Source organism: Phoca vitulina, unplaced genomic scaffold (genome assembly GCF_004348235.1).
Source record: "Phoca vitulina isolate PV1807 unplaced genomic scaffold, GSC_HSeal_1.0 scaffold30, whole genome shotgun sequence".
NCBI classification, from domain to species: Eukaryota; Metazoa; Chordata; class Mammalia; order Carnivora; family Phocidae; genus Phoca; species Phoca vitulina.
Genome location: NW_022589733.1, coordinates 13,215,697 through 13,239,422, shown reverse-complemented (window position 1 = coordinate 13,239,422; position 23,726 = coordinate 13,215,697). Strand labels below are relative to the sequence as shown.

General features: G+C 36.7%; 1 protein-coding gene across 8 annotated transcripts in view; it reads left to right on the top strand.

The window, feature by feature from the left end:
- Window positions 1–23,726, top strand: part of CDH8 (cadherin 8) — a 363,546-nt gene that overhangs the window by 297,109 nt on the left and 42,711 nt on the right. For all 8 annotated transcript variants that reach the window (XM_032424152.1, XM_032424146.1, XM_032424145.1 and 5 more), the window contains one exon: window positions 8,501–8,618. In XM_032424152.1, the coding sequence (XP_032280043.1) occupies window positions 8,522–8,618 (97 nt within the window). In that variant the 5' untranslated portion in view covers window positions 8,501–8,521. The remainder of the gene's footprint in view (window positions 1–8,500; window positions 8,619–23,726) is intronic.

Below are 23,726 nucleotides of genomic sequence, written 5' to 3'. Positions count from 1 at the left end.
CTCACAGACAGTGCACAAACTAACCTCTTCAAATGAAAAATCACTTATTGATTTACTTGTTGAACAATATTTCTTGTGCATCTACAAGATGCTAAGTATCGTAATATGACCTGGGGAAACAATGTAAAAAGGACAAAAATTGTTCCCTCTAATGGACCTTAATGAGGAAAAGGGCTTATAGAAAAAAAGGTAGAATGAATCCATAATATAATTTCTGTTTTGAAAACTGAATTGAAGGAGACATTAACACAACTCGACAGAGGGGAACAAAGAAAAAGCAAAGATTTACTTTATATAGTGTTGTCAGAGAAAGTTACTTTTTAAGTGGGTATCATTTGAACTGAAAATGGAAAAAAAAGAATGGGAAAGGGCTAGGCATTCAAGGCCTGGAAGCAGTGCCTTCTAGTCAACAGGATAAGCTTGTGCAAAGACTCTGAAGGGAGAAAGACCTTGGTTTATTTAAAGAATTTGAAGACCTCTGTGGCTAAGTGTAATAATAAGAATTCAATAAGCAAGACTGAGACTGGACGAAAAGGGTCTTATTTTGAATAAAATGTACAAACACACACGCACACATGCAGTTAAGCAGCAAAAACATTTAGAAGGCTGTAATTGCAAAAGATGGGGGTAGCCTGGTCTAAGGTGGTAGCAGGGGACATGGAGATAAGGAATTGTGAAAGCTGTATGCTTACATGAACGACATAATATAGATAGATGTCCAACATACAGACAACATCACCGCTTCACAGGCGCGGTGCTGCGACCACATTTTACAGATAAGGGGGCTGAGGCTGAAAAAGGGTGAGGGATTTCCCCAAGGCCATGAAAAGTGGCATAGATGGGTTTCCCATGTCCTTGCACTTTCTAGGATCTCTCGGTGCTTCCCAAGGAAGCCGACTTTGAGATTCCATTGCCTGTGTGAGCCACTTCTTAGAAATAAGATTCTGATCAAGAGTGAGCATTTTTCAAAAGGGAAAAAAGTCAGGTCCTATGACCAATAAAGACACTTTATCCACAAGCATTCCACAAACTCTCCAGTGAAAAAAATAAAGCTTAGGGAGAAAAGTCAAAATAATCATCTGTTGATAAATGCCAGCAATGAATGAGTTCGATACTTTATTTATTTTTAAAATTTCTGTTGGTCTTTTTCTAATAAATGTGAAACAGTGAATCGAAAATATGGCATTTTATAATACTCATGAAACAAATTCAGGAGATTTAATTTTAACTTCCCTGCCAGCAGGCATCTTTCAGGATCTATCTGCATACACAAGAGGGAGACAGGATTGATTTTTAAGACAGATGAAATTGATGACCTCAACAAAATGCATAAAGTACTATTTTCATTTTTGGGGGGTGGAGTAAGGAGATGGTAAATTAGTGGAATGCATAAAACGATATTTGAAAAAATCATATGTAACAAAACATTTCAAGACAGTCACTAACAGAAGTATGACTTTTAGAGCTCACCTTTGACAGAGGGGAAAGCATAAGTAAAAAATACAGTGGAAGGGTTTGAAACAAACAATCTAAGTGTGAGTCACAGCTTTGCCATTTACTAATTTTGTGACCTTCAGCCTTAATGTCTATTAAACTCTCATATTTTAGAAATATCTAGTACAATATCAAGTGCTTAATAAATAATTGTAATTATTATTAGTGTATGTTTTAACTAGTCTCATAATCTAAAAAGCAAAATATACCTCATTAGCATTGTTTTATTTCGTTGTTGTTATTATATCTACATGAGTTTGATTTGGAGCAAAACATTATAGTCCCTCAATGGGTCAATATAACAGAAGATAATCTAGTTCCCTGTATTGGGATAATTCTTAATTTCCAAGTGTTTTATTTATTAAGGGTGAAGGGAGGGCTTGCACTCCCCATATGAATTTGTGAGTTATAATCATTATTTTTTCAAATATACTGGAATCAACTTACAGTAACACATACAATCTAAATCTTTTTGTGAAGTCATGTTTGCAGCTGACATTTGCATTGGCTGAATCTCTTGTGTGATTCCAAATTCCATGTGTTTGATTCTGGCCCCTGCCCTAGATGAGATCAATGATCCACAGAGAAAATGGAGGCAGGGACTGTTTAAAAATCTTGGTCTATTTCATACAAATATATTTTCTTTGTTTTGTTTTCAACCTATAAGTTACTGAGTAAGAACTTAGGATGGAAACAAGGTGGGCACATGTGTATGCTTCTTTCCATTTGTTCTTAGAAGTCATATTGATGCCTTTTGGAAGACAGTAAAATTGACACTAGATAGCAAATGGCCTTAGGCCTCGGCTTTGTGCTAGTGACATAAATTGGGTAACATGTGGTACCCAAGAGGAGTTGGCATACTGTTGGAAGGGCAGAGATGCAGATGCAGATGATGCGGTAACCACCAAGCTGTGGAGACACAATGCCTCCGCAGAGAGGTGGAAATCTTCAGGCCTTTAAGATTCTGATGGAGTTTTGGAGGATAGCATTTCTCAAAGTGAGTCCCTGAGAAAAACTTGTAGGGTATAGCACATCAATATATGGTGCGGCGTGTGGGGGTGTGTGTGTGTGTGTATGTGGTTTACCTAATAAGACTGCGAAGCACTGAATTAAAAAAGTTCACAACGTTTTCTTCCTCTTGTTTTGTTTAACTGTAAGATTCCTTTGCGTCTAGGAGTACATATGAATCACGAAAGGGCTGTATGATCTTTGGCATTTAGCAAATGTAGCTGATTATAAAATCTTTCCAATTTCCTTCAGAGGAAACTATATAATAGTGGTAAATAGAACCCAGTCAGAAAAATCCTTCTCTAGGAAGATAAATGACGCCACACATGTTCAGCCTAGGAAGTGATGCTTATGATGTTAAGGAGGCATCAGGAAGTATTCCTGTGAAGTATCATGGAAGATGGACAGAAGAAATTGAAAGGAACCTGAGACTTCTCGGCTATATTAGAAACTGTGGGTTTTACCCTATCAATGAGGTTTTCAAAGAAGAGCAAGTGATGGAATATTTTTTTAATATTAATTCAGAGGTGCACAAAATACACACGAAACATGAAGAGGCACGAGAAACTGAAAATGCCAAACTTTGTATAAACACATTCTTCAGGAGCCCTTGCTTTGTAGCATTTTATCTCAACTTAGTTTCAGGAAGGGAAAGGGCAGTGAAAGAAACAGAAACAGAGGAAAATGTCAAAAGTTCTACAAATGGGTTTATGAAGCCTCCACATGTCTACCCAGAGGACTGAAGACTTCACCTAGTGTTTAAAAAAGACATATCAAATCAAATCTATATCCTCCTGTTGTATTTTTCATAGGTCAGACTTCCATGGTATATGCTCTGAACAGCCACCTCATGGTTTTTAAAGACAAGGATGTCTTCATGCACAAAAAAAAGTAGGGGGGCACAGGAATGGCAAAATATTCTGGGTAGGAAAAGGAAGTCTTAGTAGAGACTGGGTTACCATGCAAATTATAAACCATATCCAGGAACTATCCATTAAATAACTATGAACAGTGCTCATATTTGAACTATATTATACAGTTTTGAAATAATGGAGGATAATTGGGTCATTGTGTGGATTTTAATATAATTTCCCAAATTCCAATATTTCCTCTTTTTTAAATTTATCATCATTGTTATGACTTGATTTCTCTTGTGTGTATAACTTTTATTTTCAAGGGCCCCTCTTTTAGGGGATGGTTCTTAACCTATTTTGTGTTATTTCATTCAGTTACAGAAATCACTGACAATCTGATAAAAGCTATGGACTTTCCCCTCCTATATATGCAAATATGAGTAATTCCATTCAATTTTACTTTCAGATTGAGAGGTTTGAACCATATGATGGTCATTCATAGATCATCCTTTCCTTTCCCAAGTTTAAAACTCCTGCTCTAAGAAACAAAATTAGTACTTCAGGAAAGCTAATATTGATAATCAGAAGTAAGCTGGTAATAATGGGCAAAAGAATGAATAGAAAACCAAAAATGATGCTGTCCTTCCTGCAGCACCTTTGACTCACTCTCATTCAACCCGCTTTCCATCACCTTCCAATTCACACCTGCAGAAAGACTTGCCAGTAAAAAAGAAAATTAGGTTTTGTCTGAGAGAGTGACAGCGTACTGTGATTGTAGATACCATCATGGCTATCATGTTGAGTGTTCCTGGAGCATAGATGTGTATTACAGAAGCTTTGGAAAGCATTCCAAAAGCTGCAACAGTCCTCTCTCACCTTGTCCACACTCACAAGGAACTATGATGTCTAAGTCTTCATTTTGTTGTGCTATGTGTCAGAATCAAAAGTGGATCTTGATCCCTGTAAAGAGCAACAAGAACAAGAATGCATGAGTGCATCCTTATTTGCTCTCCAAAATACTAATGGTCTAAGCCCCAATTTAACTGAAATGCATGTGCAGAATGTATGGATGTCAACAAGATTTTGAGGCAGCCTGATGTATTAGGGCAGGAAGATGCAGGTAGTTTGTTATTAGATATATCTGGGATCAAATGTTGTATATCACATCTTTGGTGCACTAGGTTCCGATACGTCTCTTCATACATACTTCTCAAGGTTACGTGAGAATTAGTGATGATGCTAAAATATGCTGACATCATTCATTCATTCATTCATTTATGCAATACATATTAAATAGTTACCATGTGCTGTTCTTACAGCAGTGAGGGGGGTAAAAATCCAACTCATCATATATAATCATGCCTGGTACCTAAGAACAAGTCAATGAATAATATCTATAGAATCTTATAGGAGATTTCTAATAGGTCCCATGCTAGTTTTATGGTTGTAAACAGATCAGATCATCAGAAATGTGTTTGTTGGATGCTTGCCTTTCAAAAAGTTTATATTGACAGTGATACCCCACTGTTATTAAATATTTTTGAAGTAATGTAAAATAGTCTAAAGTAAAGTTTAATCATCTCTGCTAATGAAAACAATCTAAGTTAGGTTTAGTGTTGATAAACAATGAGTCATTTTTTTAATAAAATAGAATTATGATATGGCTCCATAATTCTCAAAAATTTTCTTTTTTTTTAGTTTCATGCCTTAGAAAGTTTATTTCATTTCAAATTAGTAATCTCAAGAAACAGAAAGAGTCTGCTCCCATAGAATTCCAAGTATGGCCCTGAAATTCATTTCCTTATTGCAACATTCCAGATATACTTTATTTTTCTGAAAGTTTTCATATAAACTTCCAGCTTCCCTTGAAATTAATCCACAATAAATGATCAAACATTAGATTTTTCAATTGCATCCTAATACTGATAGAAAGGAAAAATATTTAAACTAAATGCTATACATGTACTCCTAAAAATCTATGACCTCCCCAGAAATTTTTATATCATTTCCATGAAATAGTTATCCAATAAACTAAAAGTTAACTGACGTCATAGTAGCTCACAGGAGAAAATGTGTATGATTTTCATTTGCCATTTACTCAATGTGCCTATAAAATCTGCTTGTATGGAGATGCACTTCCTTGAATAAATCTGTTCTTTTTCTTCCATTGTTTAAAACTAAGTGTATTCAGATGTTATTACATCAGTGAAAATTTCAGCCTTTTAGATAGGGGTATCTTAATGCATTTTAATAGCATAAAGTCCTTCAAATGATTTACCGGGTGTCCACTTTTAGATAAAATGTCTAGACAGTAGCCATCTGCATTAAGATAAAATGAAGTGTCAAAAATGGTTTAAGCCAAATTCTTAACTTGCTCACGGGATATTTGGAAGTTGATTTAGAGTCACCATTTCATCACTTTTTCCGTAACACATCATGCACTGAGCTTGATGCGAGCTTAACAATACAAATTCTCCTAATGAATAATAATGAGGGAGCTGTAAACACCAATTTTCTCCCTTAGCTGGAAACAGTTTATCTCAGACTTCAGCAGGCTTCAGAATCACCTAGAAGGCTATTTACAATGCAGATTTCTAGGCCTCACCCCAAGGCTTTCTGGGTCAGTAGGCTCCAGAAGTTGCATGTCTAACAGAGTTCCTGGCTTACACATAGACGGTGGGGAAAAAAAACCCTATTCATTGCAGGTGTAATGTTTAGACCAAACTTCTGAGATATGGCATGACAGGTAATTACACTCCTCTACTTCAGGTAAGCTAAATTATTGCATCTTTTGTTTTGGTCCTGGTGGCTTAACTAATGAAATAACTCATGTAGATCCACTTGCCAGCAAGTATGAGTCTTTCTCATGCAGATTACTTAGAAATATTAGGAATGGTATCATTACAGGAGCTGATAAAAGCTAAATACATCATAAGAATGCATTTAGTCATGAATGGTTTTCGCCCCAGGATATCAAGAAGCTCTCTTTTCATTTGCCTTTCTTCACTTGTGCTCACACACCTTGTTCAAGAGTTACTTTTTCAACTGGTACACGTGAACAAAGGAGTCCTTTTGAAACAAAATTGAATAAAGGGAGCAGGGAATGTTCCAGATGCTCACAAATAACTCCTCCCCGCTCTGTTCTTTATAACTGCCTCAAAGAAGTTTCCTGTCAAATTCTTCTCTTAAATATTTGGACATATAGGCTAGCCAAAGAAGAGTTATTTGTGTGTTCCCAGCTTCTCCCCTTGGGTTTCCATTCTTTTGTTTTTATAAAACTAGAAGCCCAGGGCATCTCTCTGCACTTAAATGTCAAGGCAAAGATGCTAGGTGTTCAGATATAGTAAATATAATTGTATTGCCATCTAATCTGATGAGGTTAGGGAATTGTTCGGGTAACAAAAGCCAGTATGCTTCTCATAGGGCTATGTCATGAATAAATGGTGGTGACCCCAATAAAACAACAACAACAACAATAATAAGGACAATAATAATAAGAATAACATTCACTGAACATTTACTAGGAACCAGATGCTCTATTAAGAGATTGACATGAATTTATGTCAATAGTCAAAACAGCCCTATGAGGAAGGTACTTTTTATTTGCAATTTTAGGAATACATGAAAACTGAGTTTCATAAAGACTAAAGTAACTCCCTCAGTGTCACACAATGAGTAAAGGGTAAAACTATGCCTTCTATCAAGGCTGCTCAATTTCAGAGTCCATCACTTTGATGACTACCTCACTGTCTTAATCATAAGTTATATTTTGCGCTATTTTTTTGTTATATTGTTACTAAAGCTAAGCATGACCATAAGACATTTTACAAGGTCCTTGTAACAAAAGTAAAACACTACCAGGTAAGAACATGTCCTAATTTAAAAATGGAGAAATAGGAGTTGAGAGAAGTTATTTCCTTTATGTCACAACTTTAATGCCCTGCTCATCATGTAATATGTGCTCGATACAAGGCAAAAGTCACAACTGTCCAACATTATGGTTCTCACAATTGCTTAGGTGATAAGTTACAAGGCCATGATATCCTTTTCTCAAAAAGAAATGATCCTTTTTCTTTTTTTTATCTTTAATGAAATTGGCAAAGTTGAATGGGACCTAATTGTTCAAACAGTCCTAATGTATTAGGCATCATCATTACATTCTCTAAATTCCACAAACCGGAGAGTATTTCCCTGTTAATTCTTTTTTCTGATATACCTCATATCACCTTGATTGTCATGCTTTGCAGGCATTTTTTTTTTTTTGTAGAAATTATGTTGTATTTATTTACAGTAGTAGTATAAACTATAATTTTTACTACATTAACTGTTGTCCAGTGTTTCATATTGAAGTGATTAATATCACAGATTCACAAATATGAATTATTAAGCTGATTCTCTGACAACCCAAGAAATAACTTAGCACTAAGTTAATGCAGCTTTGCAAATGAAATAAGCACATTCAACCGGCACCGATTCCAAGTATGTATATCTATCCAAACAGTTCTCTGCACAGTGGTAATTCTCCTAATCCCTATAATTTATTCATCTCAGGATACACTCCAAAGCATTGTTTGCATGTGTTATCCACTCGCTTTAAAAACAGTATTCATTCCTGGGAGGGAACAGATATGCAACTCTTCAGAAAGGTTTGTTGCGGTGATGTTTGTGCCGAGGAACATTCTATTTGGCAAACATTTGTAGCCTGATGAGTAAAATAAAAGAGGAGTTTTCAGGGTTCAAGATTTAAGTTCCTTACTTCCAAGATCCTCCCAAGAGCCACACTACAATCACTGTAACAATTCCAAATCTCACTTTAGATGCCCATAGAGACTCAAATTGGAAAGAAACCTGTAATTACCCAGTGGAAGTTTCAAATACCCTTAAATTTGCTATTTTGAGCCACGGACACCAAGTGGACACAAAAGTAATGACCTTAATTTTCATCAATCAAAGCTGAGGTTTTAATGTGATAAATGTTTCTCCTTGTTCTTGGCACAAACCATCCACAACAATTCAGAAAGCTGAAAAAAAAAAATTTCTTGGACCAAAGTATTAGTCCACTAAAGAGATGTCACTCAGCTTTTAAAGGCGGTATAAGCCCTCTGATGTCATCAGAAATGCTGACGTCGAGTTTTATGTTACAGGTCATTCAAACAGTGAGTGCCATGGACAAAGATGATCCCAAAAATGGACATTATTTCTTATACAGTCTTCTTCCAGAAATGGTCAACAATCCGAATTTTACCATCAAGAAAAATGAAGGTAAATATATTAGCCCTGTGAAACAGGGTAGAACATGAATTGGAAAATAGGATTTGATTTCATAATTTGACTGAAAATATCAATAAAATAATTTTTGTTCACCCATGAGCAGTTGAAACTTAGCTTATCAGCCTAATGGCTCGATAATTACATCACTTCCTCTTTCCAATATTGAAACAGTAGATAAGAAAATTGTTAATGTGAAAGTTAATTTTATCCTAGGGAATACCTCACTTACCTAACTTTGAAGACTGAACGGTAGGATTTAACCCCTAGGAAAGTTCCAGGAATTTTGAGATACTGAGATATCTGTTAGAGAAGGAACTGGCTTATACTTTGCAGTTGTTAAGTTTTCATTGAATGTTTACCAAGTCTTTAGGGAAAGCCTATCCTAATTTTGCCTGGTTTGTGGGTACACATTAGAGGTATTTGTTTTAAGCCTGTACCAACTTTGATAATGGCAATTAGATCAGGAAATCCTTCTTGAAGGACACTCCTTATCGGTATTATTTTGGAGCTAAAATAAACTGATTTTATTGTTAAGTTTTTCACTCATGGAGAACATTTAATCCATTTCATTATTTCTTGAGAACCAAGTTTGGATTAACTGTTTCCCCTACTGTCTATTACATGTGAAGGCCATAGATCTTTTTTTTTTAAGTCTATCTCTTCTGTACATTTTTGTTTCCTAAGCTGCTATATATTCAATAAGCATTTTTCACTGTTTATTTTGACCCAGGTATATTTAAGTCTTAGTTTCAGCTGTTTTTGAATGAGTAGCAAAATAAATGTATTGCCTTAAGCTGTCTTCCAGCTTTACTATAGGCATTAGTTTGGATTTCTGAATGGTCTCTATAAAAGCTATACTCAATTAGAAGAGTAAAATTTGGTTCATGACACTTGTTTGGGTTATTTGCTATGTTCTGTTTCAAGGAGGTAGTGAATTTTGCTAACATTTCCTTCATGAAATAAAATAACATTTTGTGGCTCTTGTTAAATATATTATGGCCTTACCTTTTAACATAATGCTACTTAATTCTTTGGGGATGCTCTGATAAATGTGAATGCATCACCAAAAATGAAATGACAAAGTCATTATACAGATACTACTCATTTAGCTGGCTTCCACTATTATAAACGCTAAGGAAACAAAATCCTGTTCTTTCTTCTCAATAATGGAGTACTCCTTTGTTAGCCTCCCCTAATTAGGAACTGTAATCCAAGTACATTGTCTTTGTTTTTTGGTTAACAACATTTATTTTTTATGGAAGTCACATGAATATGTCTAAGAGAAAGCCAACTCAGAAAGCCGAAACTGAGCCACAAGTCTGTGCATAAGTGTGGTCCATGCTCACTTTGATTGTGAGCTGATAGGTATCAGTCATTATTTTTGCATATGAAATGCCCTACATTTAAAAATTCTCTGTGAAGAAATGTTTTCCCATCCCAAAGGGTCTGAGCTTTTTGGAATGTTCTGTGCATGCAATTTCAAAATATGCCTGTAATAGAAGCATGGCCCATCAAAGGCACCACATAAACATGAGTTGAGTGAATGGGAGGTTTTTTGGGTGCCAGGGAAAGTGTAGTTTTGCACTATATTTGTTATGCCCTAAACCTGTCAGATTTTAGTCTGACATGAATGAATTTCATATGTTTTCTCTAGATTTTAGAATCAGTAGAAAGTAAAAGTTTATACACTTAGATAACCTCTTTTTGCCCTATCACACATTTAAATAAGCCTTCAATAGAATATTTAAAAGACTGTGTTATCTGTTTTATTTTGAAACTAAAAAATGGAAGTTACACTTTTTATTTACGTCACAGGTTTGCGTGTGTGTGAAATAATTGAAAAAAGATGCCAGGTGTTGCAAATATTTTGTGGAAAGTGCACTCTTTGTGCCACAATTGTTTATTTAAATTGTGTGTTTATTTTGCCAAGAGTGACCACATAATTTATTATTCCAACTGGGACATTTTTTAAAGTGAAAAGGGTTGCTATTTATATTTGTTCCTGGAAAACCATAAACCAGGACTGTCTTGTGGAAACCAGGACATATGTTCACTGTGATTCTGGATTTAGGATCCAAACATTGAACATCTCCATAGAGTAAATCATGAGCCCACTGGTCTTTGAAATAGATATGTATAATTTATACTCTATCTTCCTTTTTCTAGATCAGAAATTCATGAGTTTTGCTCTTTAGACCTCAACCTTTTTGTCATCTGGATAGTTACTATAAGAATGGGGGGGGGAGTGGTCCCTTCTTCATATGTAGAAACAATCAAAGTAATGGGAAAAAGCTGTCAGATTTAAAATGGTGGAGATATATAGGTAAGTAGATATATAAATGAGTATTTTTTAGCCTATTACCCATTCCCTATTAATGATAAGAGAATACAAATACAAAAAAACTCCAAATGCTAGACATCATTTAGTTTAAAATTATGGTATATTTTATGTTTGAAAGATGGACAGAATTAAATTATATAATCATATTTAGAATTGTTTTTTTCTACATAAGATGGACTTTAAAATGGGCATTAGCTGATGTTTCTCCACTGACAGTGTCATGATTTACAAGTCCCAAGGTTAAGATTTTGAGAGAGCCAATATATCCAAATTCGTAACTGATGGGTGGATGATTCCCCTATTTAATTAGACCCTTATGGGAGATGGTTTTAGTATCTGGCATTTTCTGAGGAACTTGCAGTCGCGTCTTTCAACTTGAAGTTACTGTGATCTTTCTCCTCCCTCATATAGATTGGTCCTTCTGCAATTTTCAGCGGACTAATTCATAATCAAAGACAAAATGAGATAGAAATTAGCTGTCTCTTATCTCCTACACAGTTGAGTGATTTCACAAATAATTCTTTTTCTGAATATATGAGATTCACATTTCATCCAGATTAGGAAGGCAACCTTCAATACAGATGAAGGTGAAAACAAAGGTCACAAATATGATGAGTCATTTATATCCTATATAAACAGCAATCATAGCACCTTGAATTTTCTCAATTATATGGCCTAGTCATTGGTTTCTCCATCTTCCAGTTGGGTGAATTTAGAAGCAAGAGGAGTTTTGCTGACCACATTTCATATTGGCTTTCATCCTAACCGTGAAAATGGAAGATACTCAACAATTAAATAGAACAAGACAGGGAAGATAAATGGACCTTTTACAGATACAGAACTATCTTGCTTGTAGAAAATTTCACATCTACTAGAAACCTGATCTTCTCAGTCTGCACACTGTAGTTAAAAGATATGATTGGAATTGCCAGAAAGCAGTCTGGTGAAATGGGAGTCTTCATGTTTTATACTGAATTATTTGAATCATGTGTGTAGAGAAATGAGGAAAAACATAAAGCTCTGCTCCCTAGAGAGGACATTATGGAAAGGAAAGAAGTAGACAGTAGGCTTGGCCTTAATTACAGGTTGGTTAGACTTAAGAAAAGACAGCAGGGGAACCAGGGTACCTGATGACACTAATATTTTTTTTTCTCTTCTTGGTATCTCCTTTTTGATCAAAATCCAATTGATAAGAACCCCACTCTACAGGTATAATTGTGACAAATAATTTGGATAATGTCGATGCTGACTAGAACTTTGGAATAAATGTGCCTTGGCTTATCTCAATGTCCATAACTTCCTTACCTGTTTAGAATATAATTCATGCTTTGTTTTGTGAGGTTTCTATCTCAACTGGATGGCCAATTTCAAGCAGTGTGTGTTTTATGTCTTTTTATCTTCTAGAAGCATCCCTTGTAAGAACATGGACTACAGGCCAATTATTTTAAGTCCTAGTTGCCTTATCTGTGCTATCAGGATAACAGTATCTATTCACCTCACAAGTGTGCTGTGACAGATATGTGTAACCTATGTGCTAGACACCTCTTAACACAATGTCTGGCACATAAAAAAAATTCATCAGTAAATGGGACAAAATCCTCATTAGGTTCATCTATTAATTCCTAAATTCCCATGCTATGTTCTATCTCCTCTGGCTTATCATTCTCAACCAGGTCTCTTTGCAGCTTGAACTCTCTTCATTTTTGAATGTTGTACAGTAATTGTGAAGGTGGCCTCATTGGTAGCTTTGAAAACCTTCATCCTTACTAGAATGCATTGCAAGAAATCTGCTTGGTAATGTACTGCAATCTAAAGAATATTATAATAGAAAGATAGAAGAAAGAAAAGGAGGAGGAGGAAAAGGTGGGGAAAACTGAAAATATTTACCAGCCATGGAAATAGCTGCAGGATTCTTGGATCTGTTTTTGAATATGAAGGCTTTCTTTTCTTTAACCTTTGCCAAAATGAAACTCAGCTTTCTCCACACAGTAGCTGACCCCAACTTCCAACTCGAAATTCTGGCATATCAAGTTGTTTCAAACACCCACAGCCTCCTAACACACATACCCTGTGGAATCATGTTGCATGGGCTGGAAGATTAAAGGCAATCTTCCTTTGTTCTTTTGAAGAATGTCAAGTTATCTCACATTGCTCTTGCCACAAAACTGAAACCTGCTGCCTAAAGGTGGAATTGAATTTCCCCAATCCCAGGCCAGCCAGAGCTGGCCCTCTGTCCTCCATCTTTACTCAGGGGGAATCTGCATGCCTGCTTCTGCTGTACTGAGGATGTAGGTGTTGAGGCAGACAGAGCCCCTCTCTCAGTCTCCTTCAGCCAGCTGTGCCCCATCTAGGCAGAACTGGACTTGAAAGGTCTTCCCAGTGACCCACAGAGCAAAGAGGTCCTCTTTGTAAGCCAACTGTCCTTTTTGTGGCCACCTCAGACATCCCTGAGTTCTACCATTACCCCAGGCTGCTTTGAAGCTAACACAGGACTTTCCAAAAGAACATCTTTCCTCAAGTGGCCTTTACAAAAGCCTCCATCCCTCAGCCACAGCCGAGCCATTATTGTTGGGTTTCCCAGGCAACCATACCTAAGCAACAAGTGAAGACTGTGTGCTTGCATGAGTGTGATAATGAATACCTACATGGGGATGTTTGCAATATGGTCACCCTGTCTGCTCTGCTCACACAGAGGACTTTTCCATAGCGCTACACACCACCAAACACTGACTTGAGATCTTTCCCATATAAGGCATCAGCTCTGACCCATATTAACATGATACTTTTCATCAATGTTGAATCATAAAAGGTAGAACTCAATTTGCATGAAACAGGAGGTCCAACTGGGATCCCAAATATGCAGAATAGCATTATGCATACATGATCCAAAAGGCTTCTGCTTCAGTAATTCATAATTTATTGTTTATGCTTCCAGCAATGTTCCATTGATAAAAAGCCATTTATGTTTCATTTTGTCATCTAAACTGTAATTAAGGATGATGTGCAAGCTAAGAAAAATAGGTAACAGATCTGTACTTCCACTCTCCAAGTTGCATACGATTGAAGAGTTGGTTCAGAAAACTAGATTTTCTTTGCTTAAGTAGTTTCAATAAAACTCTTGTTATTTTATATAGTCTCCATATCTTTTTGGATTGTTTCCTTCCTCTTCTAAATCATCATACAAGAGTGCTTTCAGAAGTTAAGAATTTCCTTTGCAAATACTGAAAATCCTAAAATTATTGCTCTATTCAGACATAGCACTGCTCTTAGTATTTATATTTTAGTGTATATTGTGGGAGACAATTTAATTCTGAGATTACGGACTACCAGGGATATAATTTAGATACATGGCATAGACTTACATGTGTGGTTGTCCATCTGCTATTCAAAGTTATAAATTGATTCAGAGCTTCTCAATTTGCTGACTCATTTCTGGTCGGTACAGAGCATTCTAATTCTGAAGATATTTTAAAGAAGAAAACCAAGAGATAAATTGATACATGCTTAGTTACCTTAAAGTTATCTTAGTTATTGTAAAGATGCCTTAGGATATAGAATCTTTTCTTTGAGAATTTACTTTCTGAGACTTTTGCTTCAAAAGAGAAAAACAGAAAAATAAAGGGATCAATCGAACATCAGGTAGAGGAGAATAAATTACTCAGAGAAATGTTTTTTATTTATCAGATCTTGTTTGGACCACTTTCTTGTTTGTGCCATTAAAAAATAATGCTATTTACTGATTTAGAATCTATTTACAAGCGCAAAAATAGGTCTTGGGATTTTGTGGATGCCAGATAAACATGACTGTCCTTTTGGTAAGCACAAGCAAATATTAAAATTGAATGTGGAAACAAAATGAGCTGTCAGTCGATGCTAATTCTCCTTTCCTAAAAAAGTACTAGATGTAGTTGATAATCATTTTATCTCCTTTCAGCATGGAAGTCTGAATTAATTTTGAGCACTTTATAGACACAACATTAAGTATACGTGACATTCTATCTCGGGACGTGACTTGAATAACACATACCATGTGCTTTGGATCCCTTGGTTTATTAAAGTGGATAGAGAAAGCAGAGGAAAAATTTGGAAACAGTAAAGGGGACACTCACATAGATAAACATCTTAAAAGTTGATTTGGGATGAATTAGAATGAACAGTAAAAGAGAGACGCTGTGGAACACAGAACAGCAGAAGCTTCATGGCTAAGAGTCTTCAGCTTTGAATCCTAGCTCTTTTGATTATGATCTGTGAGAACTTTCATAAATAACTGAATAATCTTGAACATTTATCTATAAGATGGAGAGAATAATTGCCCATATGTTCTTTTGAATAAGAAAATATTAATTTAAATAAAAAAACAAAACAAATGTGCTAAGTTCAGTGTCTGGTAAATGGAAGGTGCTCAATAAATAATAGTTCCCTTTCTCTCCTTTCTATTCTTCTACAATTTTCCTGAATCTCTCTCATCCCACTGCCAACAAACCCACACCCACATCCAATGCAACCAACAAAAATATAAGTAAGGAAACTAAAACAAGGCATTTGTGTGATAACTAATGCTATGCTATTTAACTGCCCCTTATCTGAATGGCCAGTGATGGAACATGTCTGTAAACACCGGCCATGAGTAAAGCAAAGGGAGAGGAGACATGGTGAAAAAGAATATTCAGGTAACTGAATTTGTTCTTTGAATACAATCCTCATTACCATTACATAATCAATGGACAAAAATAAAGAGGACTTAAAAATTCTAGGTCTCCATAGGGCTGGGTTTTCTATCTCTAGGTCCAATTGCATACAGCTCTCTATATACGGCAAATGGAACATCTGGGAGTTGACAGAATGATAGAATTTTTGACCTAGGAGCACCTTAGTACAACAACCACAACCACCACCACAACAACAACAAACCAGATTGTGAAGATACTAACTGCTAACTACAGAACATCAAACGTATTTAAAAAAATCAATAATGGTGTACTTTAAAAAAGGCAATGATAAAGGGTGCTCTCTCCCCGATTTTATTATCTATCACTCTCTCCCTTCTACCTTGTTCCTCATCTTCTATATTTCTTATATATCCTTAGAGTTGAACACATAAAACTGATGATGCTTTTTAAATCCTCTCTCCCTTCCTTTTATCTATAATACACACCTGCTGCTCCCTCCATTTTCTATCTAGCTAATTTCCAATAATTCATAAGAACTCAGGTTCCCCTCACCTGTGAGCAGAGCAAGGGAGTTTAACAGTTGCTATGAAGTTTGTTTGCTTTGTTTTTCTCTACAGGACAGTGTGGTAACTGTTAAGGCAGACACACGAGTCATGGAATGTCTTCCTCATTATCCTCTAGAGGTTATTCGTAAGAGCGTATGTCCTTATTCCCTCATTCATTCATTCACTACCTATTTATTGAGTGCCTACCATGTGCTATAGGCACTACGCTGGAATTGCAAACACAGCAGTGAATAAAGCAGACACTGTTTTTGTCCTTCTGTACAGTGTATTTTTGTTCTCACAACTCAGTCTTATACTAATTTGGATTCAGAGAAAGGAAGGCTATAACTTAACATGGGTTTTTGTCATACAGTAGAGAAATTCAGAGGCTAGCCTGTAAAATACTGTGATTTGGGGAGGAATGATCACACACATTCTAACTTCTATACCATCATAAACAAAGTTCCCTCTTAGACCTTGCCCAACTTGTAAAACTGGTCCTACATAAAAAAGAATTGTCATCTTTACAAAGCAATGGGCTGATATGAGTGGTGATCTACATCCACAGTCATGGGTAGCTAATTCCCCCTGTGAGTTTCAGATCGCCGTCCTCACTAGGCCTACGCTCAGACAAGTTGCACCAAACTACTCAATGTGCTTCTGGCTACAGTCAGATCATGATGATGAGTTCTTTCCAAATTCAACATGATCCATAGGCATCACTGTAATTTGTACGGCAGTACTGCCAGTGAACCGGGGCTAATGATTCTATTTTTGCAGGTTTATTAGAATCCACCAGAGTTTTGATCCAAGCTTTGTTATATATTGTTTATGTCTTTTCCAGTTCCCATGCATCATTGGTTCAAATACTTGTCAGTGACCTGGTTTTAGCTAACTTTCAGTGTTTAATGTTTACTGAGGGCCCCTGGCAACTAGAAGATGGTATTGTGCTGATTTCTGGACATGGCATTGGGTTCATTTTCAATCTGTTCCTAAAGTGCCACCAGAATGAATGTACTGATGCACTTCATAGGAAATACAGTAATTGCTGTCCCTGGACCCTTCTGGGTCCCCCATTGCCTTTGCTTTCATCCTACTAGATTGCTTACTAAAATTTCCTCCCTCTATTGCTTGAGTATATTATTCTCAGCCTTTTGACGGCTGTTTATCTTAGGGCGGTCTGAGAAAAAAGTACTATTGCACCTGGTATGCTGAGCACAATCATCCTTCTCCGAGTTTCATGCTTTCACTTGGCCAGACTGCCATCGCTAGTTCCATCAAGGTCACACTGTGATTTACTTCTCTGTAGACTTCAGCTTCCTCTCCCACAAAATGAATGGGTTAGTGCTGGGGAGCTAAGGATTCATCTATTCTAATATACTGTGTGTGCAAACACGTGGTATTTGGAGAAATATCACAAACTGTGAAATCAGACAAGTTCTGCATCTACCAATTAATGGAGATGTGACTTTGGATGGTGCTTTTAACTTTCTGTAACAGACTGTGTTTGATAATGTTGAAATGAAATTGCTGTGATGAACAAATGAAAGAATAGAGGCTAAATGCCAAGGGCAGTACTTGGAACTTATGTGATATTCTATGTACTTTGTCTCCTTTATCAACCTTCAAAAGGAATAATGCAGATGGAAGTCATCTTTATACCAGAAATTATCGTACCAAATCTCGTCCATATTAAAATACTAAGTAGTATTATTAAAAGATATGTTTCTACAATATTACAGGTTCTCTTTCTCAGTATGTTTGGGCAGGATTTTGGACATATTAAAGAATTAAATCACTTCCATACATCAAAAGAACTCAATAAACATATGACACATGATTCTAATAGCTCGGAGTTTGGTAGCCTTGCTTATCTTCTAAGGCTGGAGACAGGAAATGCAAGAGTTTTATGAAGATATTTAATTACTGGATTAGTTTTGATTTATCAGGAAGTTCTCTCAAAAAAGTAGGGCTTGAATAAAGTTTTGCAGAAATGAAAACATTGTTATGTGCAGAGATGCTTATCGTAATTAAGGGATAATGGTAAGATATACAAGGAATTTACTTAAAGGAACAATAAGGAGTGGCCAAAAATGTTTTTAAAGAAAAATGCAATGAAACATTTTGTGGAGATCCATGAACTCTATTATCATAAGTCTTTGCTTGGTTCACAAAAAGACATTAATGATGTGGCTCTTAGTGTTTTGACTATGTCTGCGTACATTCTTGATGTTTTTCATAGAATAATAAATGTGTCCTACACATTTAGGAGGTTTTAACACACACACACACACACACACACACACACACATTTACTAATGGAGCTGGGAAGTACACTGATATAAACACACATTGTATATACCAGTTATATATATATATCTGCTCAGTGCATACTATCAAATCTTAAAATAAAAAAATAATAATAACTTGGCCATGTTCTGACATATATATTGTGAACTGACATAAAACTCGCCTTTCTTATAAATGTTGGTAGGCTAAAGTTCAATGAAGAAAGTTTTAGAATGGTTAGGAGGCAATTATCTAAAATTCTTATCTTTTTTTCCCCAAAGTAAGATGACTAAAATGTACGAAGGAAATTATATAAAGTTCACATTTTGACTGTGTAGGGGAGAAACAAGAAGAAAATCTATGCCCCTCTATTAATTCTGTTATAGCCTTTCTGTCTTTCTAAAGTATGTATGTATACCAAAACGGATGTTTAATTTTGCAAGAAGTTATTTTCGAGGAATAATCTAACATTGCATAGAAATATGATTGCTTATAAAATATCTTTAATTGGGAAATATAAAAAAAGATTATGAAAATTAGAAAGTATGCTTACATCTCTGCTGAGCATTTTATTTAGAAGTCCTGCAGTTATTTTAAGATAAGTGTGTACTCTATTACTCTGCATAGGTTATGTATCAAATTGCAAGAAAAAAAAAACAAAAACAATAGCTAAAGTTTTTCTGGCACCTATTATTTCATATCATTTACAGTGTGTCTATCTATTCATCTATCTCTAAACGTATACTCTCAGGGTGAGGATTATCACTGGCATGTTGCAGATGGGGAAACTGAAGCTCACTTATGTTAACTGCCTTGCCAGGCACAGAATGAGGCTACCAAGCTGCTAAATCTGCATTCTAGCCAGTAGCACTTACTGCCTTTCAAAGCCTTGCACTTTACTCCTAGAATATCTGCCCAGCAAAACTGCGGGTATTTTATTTATAGTTTTCAAACACTGGTGGTTCCTTTTCTCAAAGTATACAAGACTAGAAACTATCAGCTAAGCTTTAGAGAAGACCATCACGGTATCAGCTGGGTAAAACCTGGCAACTCTAATCTGATGCCTTAAAACTAATATCATCAAATATACACATATACAATATTGTTAAAGAGATACACCATTAATTTATGTCCGATTAAGAAAAATAACATTCCATTAAAAAGCTGACAATACAACTTCATAGATATTAAGACATTAAAAAAGGAATATATATATATATATATGTTAGAATCAATGAAGTACAATATTTCAAACAATGAATCTGAAGGAGAACTGGCAGGGAAAAACAAGAACTTAGGTATAAAAAAATAGTGCTGGGTGCAAAGTTGAGGTAGTCTAGATCAACACTCCACTGAAGTTAGAGTACAGACAAACTGTGAGGGCTATTTTAAAGAAGCACATTTTTCAAAGGCAATCATTGTTTTTTTTTATATTACTCGCTTGCTTAATCCCTTAATAGAATGCCTTCCAAAATAAGCCAAGTGCCATTAGCAAGGAATTACTTATTCATTTCTCTCAAAAGCATAATTTCCAAGGTTGGCACTGCAGTGTGCGAATCTAAAATCCAAGTCTTGGCTGTGCAAGATCTTCCTGGAAATGCATTATTGGGGTACGTGCTGGGTCTTGTTTATAGATACAGAACATGGAGGTTTAGCATCATCCGTTTCTCTCATCAGGGCCTTTCCTCCTCAGAAAGGTGATGGTAATACAGAAGCAGTAGAGAACAGAAAAGTAGCAAAGGTTTTTAGTATTGTAATTCAAGTGGATCTAATAGCAAAGTTTGTGAGACTTTAAAGAGAAAAGAAGGAAGCTGACATGGGGTAAGGATGGACTTTAAGGGATTAAGCCAGCTATATAAAACCTACCTGGAAACAGACTTCAATATGCTGACTGCAAAGGGGAATAAGGACAGTCAAATTAGTGAGGATGGGATAGCAGCAGGAATTTCCAAAAAGTTAAAAGAAGAAAAGAAAAAGAAAAAAATATCTCACTGCTGGGGACATAGATATTCCTACCTCTGACTCTCCTTAAGAGTAGTACTCAGCCAAGGTGCTTATTACATGCGCGACATAGGGCTCCATAGAAAGGCCAAGATGAACAAAGTAAGATGCTCAGGGAAGTTACAGTATTTTTAGGAGATCCAGTGAAATTTAGGAAACCAAGGCCAAGAACAGGTAAAGTCCATTATGTGCTAATCAATCCCTGGGTCCCTATAAACGCCACCCCTTTAAATCTGTGGATGTTGGGCTCAGAGCAGCAGGACCATTCACACTGCAGGGGGGCTGAGCCCCTTGTGGACTACGTCCATCAGTTTTCTCAGAGGACAGAGAGGGACGATGTCATGATGCAAAGAAAACCATGGGGGAGGGGGAAGCATGGGCTCTCACGACTGTGATTCTGTTATCCTGGATCCCATACAATTCTCATCTTCCTCAACCTTCTAATATATAAAATATTCTCAGCGGCAACAATGATGAAAGTGAGCAATGATAAAGACAATCACACAAGGCGGGGGAGGCCATTTCCCACAGGTGGAGTACAGACTGGGCTCCGTCACTTGCTAGCTGATCTTTGATGAGCTATTGCATCGCTCAGCCTGAGTCTTCTCTTAAAATGGATACATCCAGGCATTACTTATAGCATTGCAAGGAGTTTTTAAAGATTATGCAAACTTGGAGTATAATACCTGGGGCTCAAAGGGAAGATCAATAAATGGCGGCTGTGTTTAAAGAACGTAAGAGGCTGGTGAATGAATGAATGCGTTTGTACATTCACACAAAAGAGCTCCTGAAAAGCTTATCCTCCAAGTCTTAGACAAGAAACACTAAATTGGAGAGAGTACATATGTTTTTTAAGACTTATTTGCTTGCAAAAAACCTCACTCAAACTACCTGAGCTATAAAGGTAAATGGGTCCAAATAACAGAAGGTCTAGAGTTTAAATGTCTTCTCTAATGACCAGAGGTGCCCCCAGGATATTGTAGGACTGTCTCTTTCTCTAGGACTTCCTTTACTTTCTTTCTCTCTGTTAGCTTGCCTTCCCTGCACAGTCTCTTTAAAGAGAAGGAAAGAAAGGTTGCGGAAGGATCAGGCCTATACAGATCTCACAGCCTGGTATTTATGGATGAGAGATTTTCTTTATCCTAGGCTCCCTATCAATTCCTGGTTTAAAAAAAAAAAGTCCATGTTTGGCCTAGGAGATGAGCACATGACTTAACTGAGCCATTCTCTGTATTTATGGAGGTGAGATATCCTCAGGGCTGCTGTGAACAGTTTTGTGAGCTGTCCCCCATGCAAGGTTCCTGGCCCTGGCGTGAGCAGCAATTGAACACCAGTCCATTCTCTTTGAGAAGCTATGACCCCAGCGACGTCTTCTTTCTCTTATTTTCAGAAAGGCCTCATTTCATCACCAAGCCCTTGAACCCTTTGAGGCTGTAGCTGCCCAAAGGTGAATCCATCTTTTAATTCATACAGATGCAACCTTACGCTAGAAGCAGCCTGAGAGCCCTATGGGTCAGCCTGGATAAGTCCCCACTTTCCACAGAGGCAAGCCACTTGATTGACAGCTCCATCACACTCAGAAGAAATATAGGAAGGTCAGTTTTAAAAAAGAGGTAGGTTGGAAGACTAAAGAGTACAGACAGGATAAGAAGATGAGAGTCACAAATAGGCCAGTCGCATCAGTGCTATGAATGACCTCAGCAGAGGGATTCCTTCACTTTCCTTGGGAAGCTTCTCAGTAAAGAATGACTCTCCCTGTTCAGAAAGTTATGAATTGCAGTTGTCTATTACGTGACTTACATTGCATTACATTGCAATATGTCATTGTGAGATGTGACATAATATAATGTAAGTGACAGGCAGCTAAAATTTTATAGCAAGAAAACTTTTTTTTTATATCCAGGATCTGCTATCAAATTTGATAGCAGCTATCAGTCCATTTTTTTCCCTGGAGATAGATCAAAAATTTGATGTTCATGAAAAGCAGGTCATTTTGAAACATCCACAAACACTTCAGTGCCTGCACAACTCAGTTATCATAAATCAGTTAAAAAAACAAAACCAAACATTCTAAAAGCTGCATTAGTCTTGACTCAAGTTCTTGCTTTCCATGACTAGTGCAATATTATTTTAGGTTGTGAGTTTAGTTTTCTTCTGGCTATCACAAAGAAGTGATGATCAAATAAATTATTTTAGTGCCTAGATCAGACCAGTGGTTCACAGCTGAGGGTGCCTTCGTAGTCCAAGAGCCATTTGGCAGGGTCTGGAGTTGTCAAAACCGGGGAAGTGGAGGGAGATTACTGGCATCTAGTGGGTAAAGGTCAGAGATTGCTGCTAAATATCCAATGACGCATAGGACGGCATCCTCTGGCAATGCCTCTGATCCCAGAGGTCACTGTTTAAGTAAATTGGCCTAAATATGGTCATGACCTAGTCCAAAGGTGGCCCAAGTAAAATTCTGATGAATCTAGAACGAGTTTCTTCCATTCGCTCCATCCTCAAGACAGGCCATGGTAATGCATTATTTAAATATTCAGCTAAATCGTTTGGGCCTAAGGGGCACTTAAGAGAATCTCCTTGCACATCAAAATTGACTGGGAATGTCATCTACTAACAGCCTCACAGAAGGTTCTACAACGAGAAAAAAAGCCAGATTTTTGAGGTCTAATCCTTTCTCTAACCTAAGTCTGTCTTTGAGGGTCTTTGTAGAACAGTTTCCACCTTTGGGCCCCAAGGGTCTTATCTGCACTGTGGGCATTTGCATAAAATAGAAATCCTCGACTTTGTTATTGTTGCTGTTTTAAAAGAGGAATCCTCTTGTTAAGCCATATTTTTCAATGTACCCTAATTATACAGAACACATAGATATGAAGATTCCAGGATTGAAACATAGGTGAGAGATAGGACCAGACACACTGTCCATTTCCCATCTCCTCCTCACTACAAATATGACAGAACCCAAGATAGAATTTGTAAACCAATGATGCAAAAGGCTCCTTCTAGGAGTAAATTCATTTGGTATGATGAGTCATGCCAGGCAAAGACCCAGGAGAGTCAGTATTGCCCATGTTAATACTCACTATGGAGTGTGGACAGCTTCCTCAACCTTTCCCTTTGCTTCCAGACAGGTACTTCTGAGAACAAAGCAGACAGTAATCCATTGTCAGTGTTTATGTGAAGCTGACAAAGAACTCTCACTATCTAGGATTTTCATCTGTCAAGATGCAGAGTGGCATTAGCAAAAAGAACATAG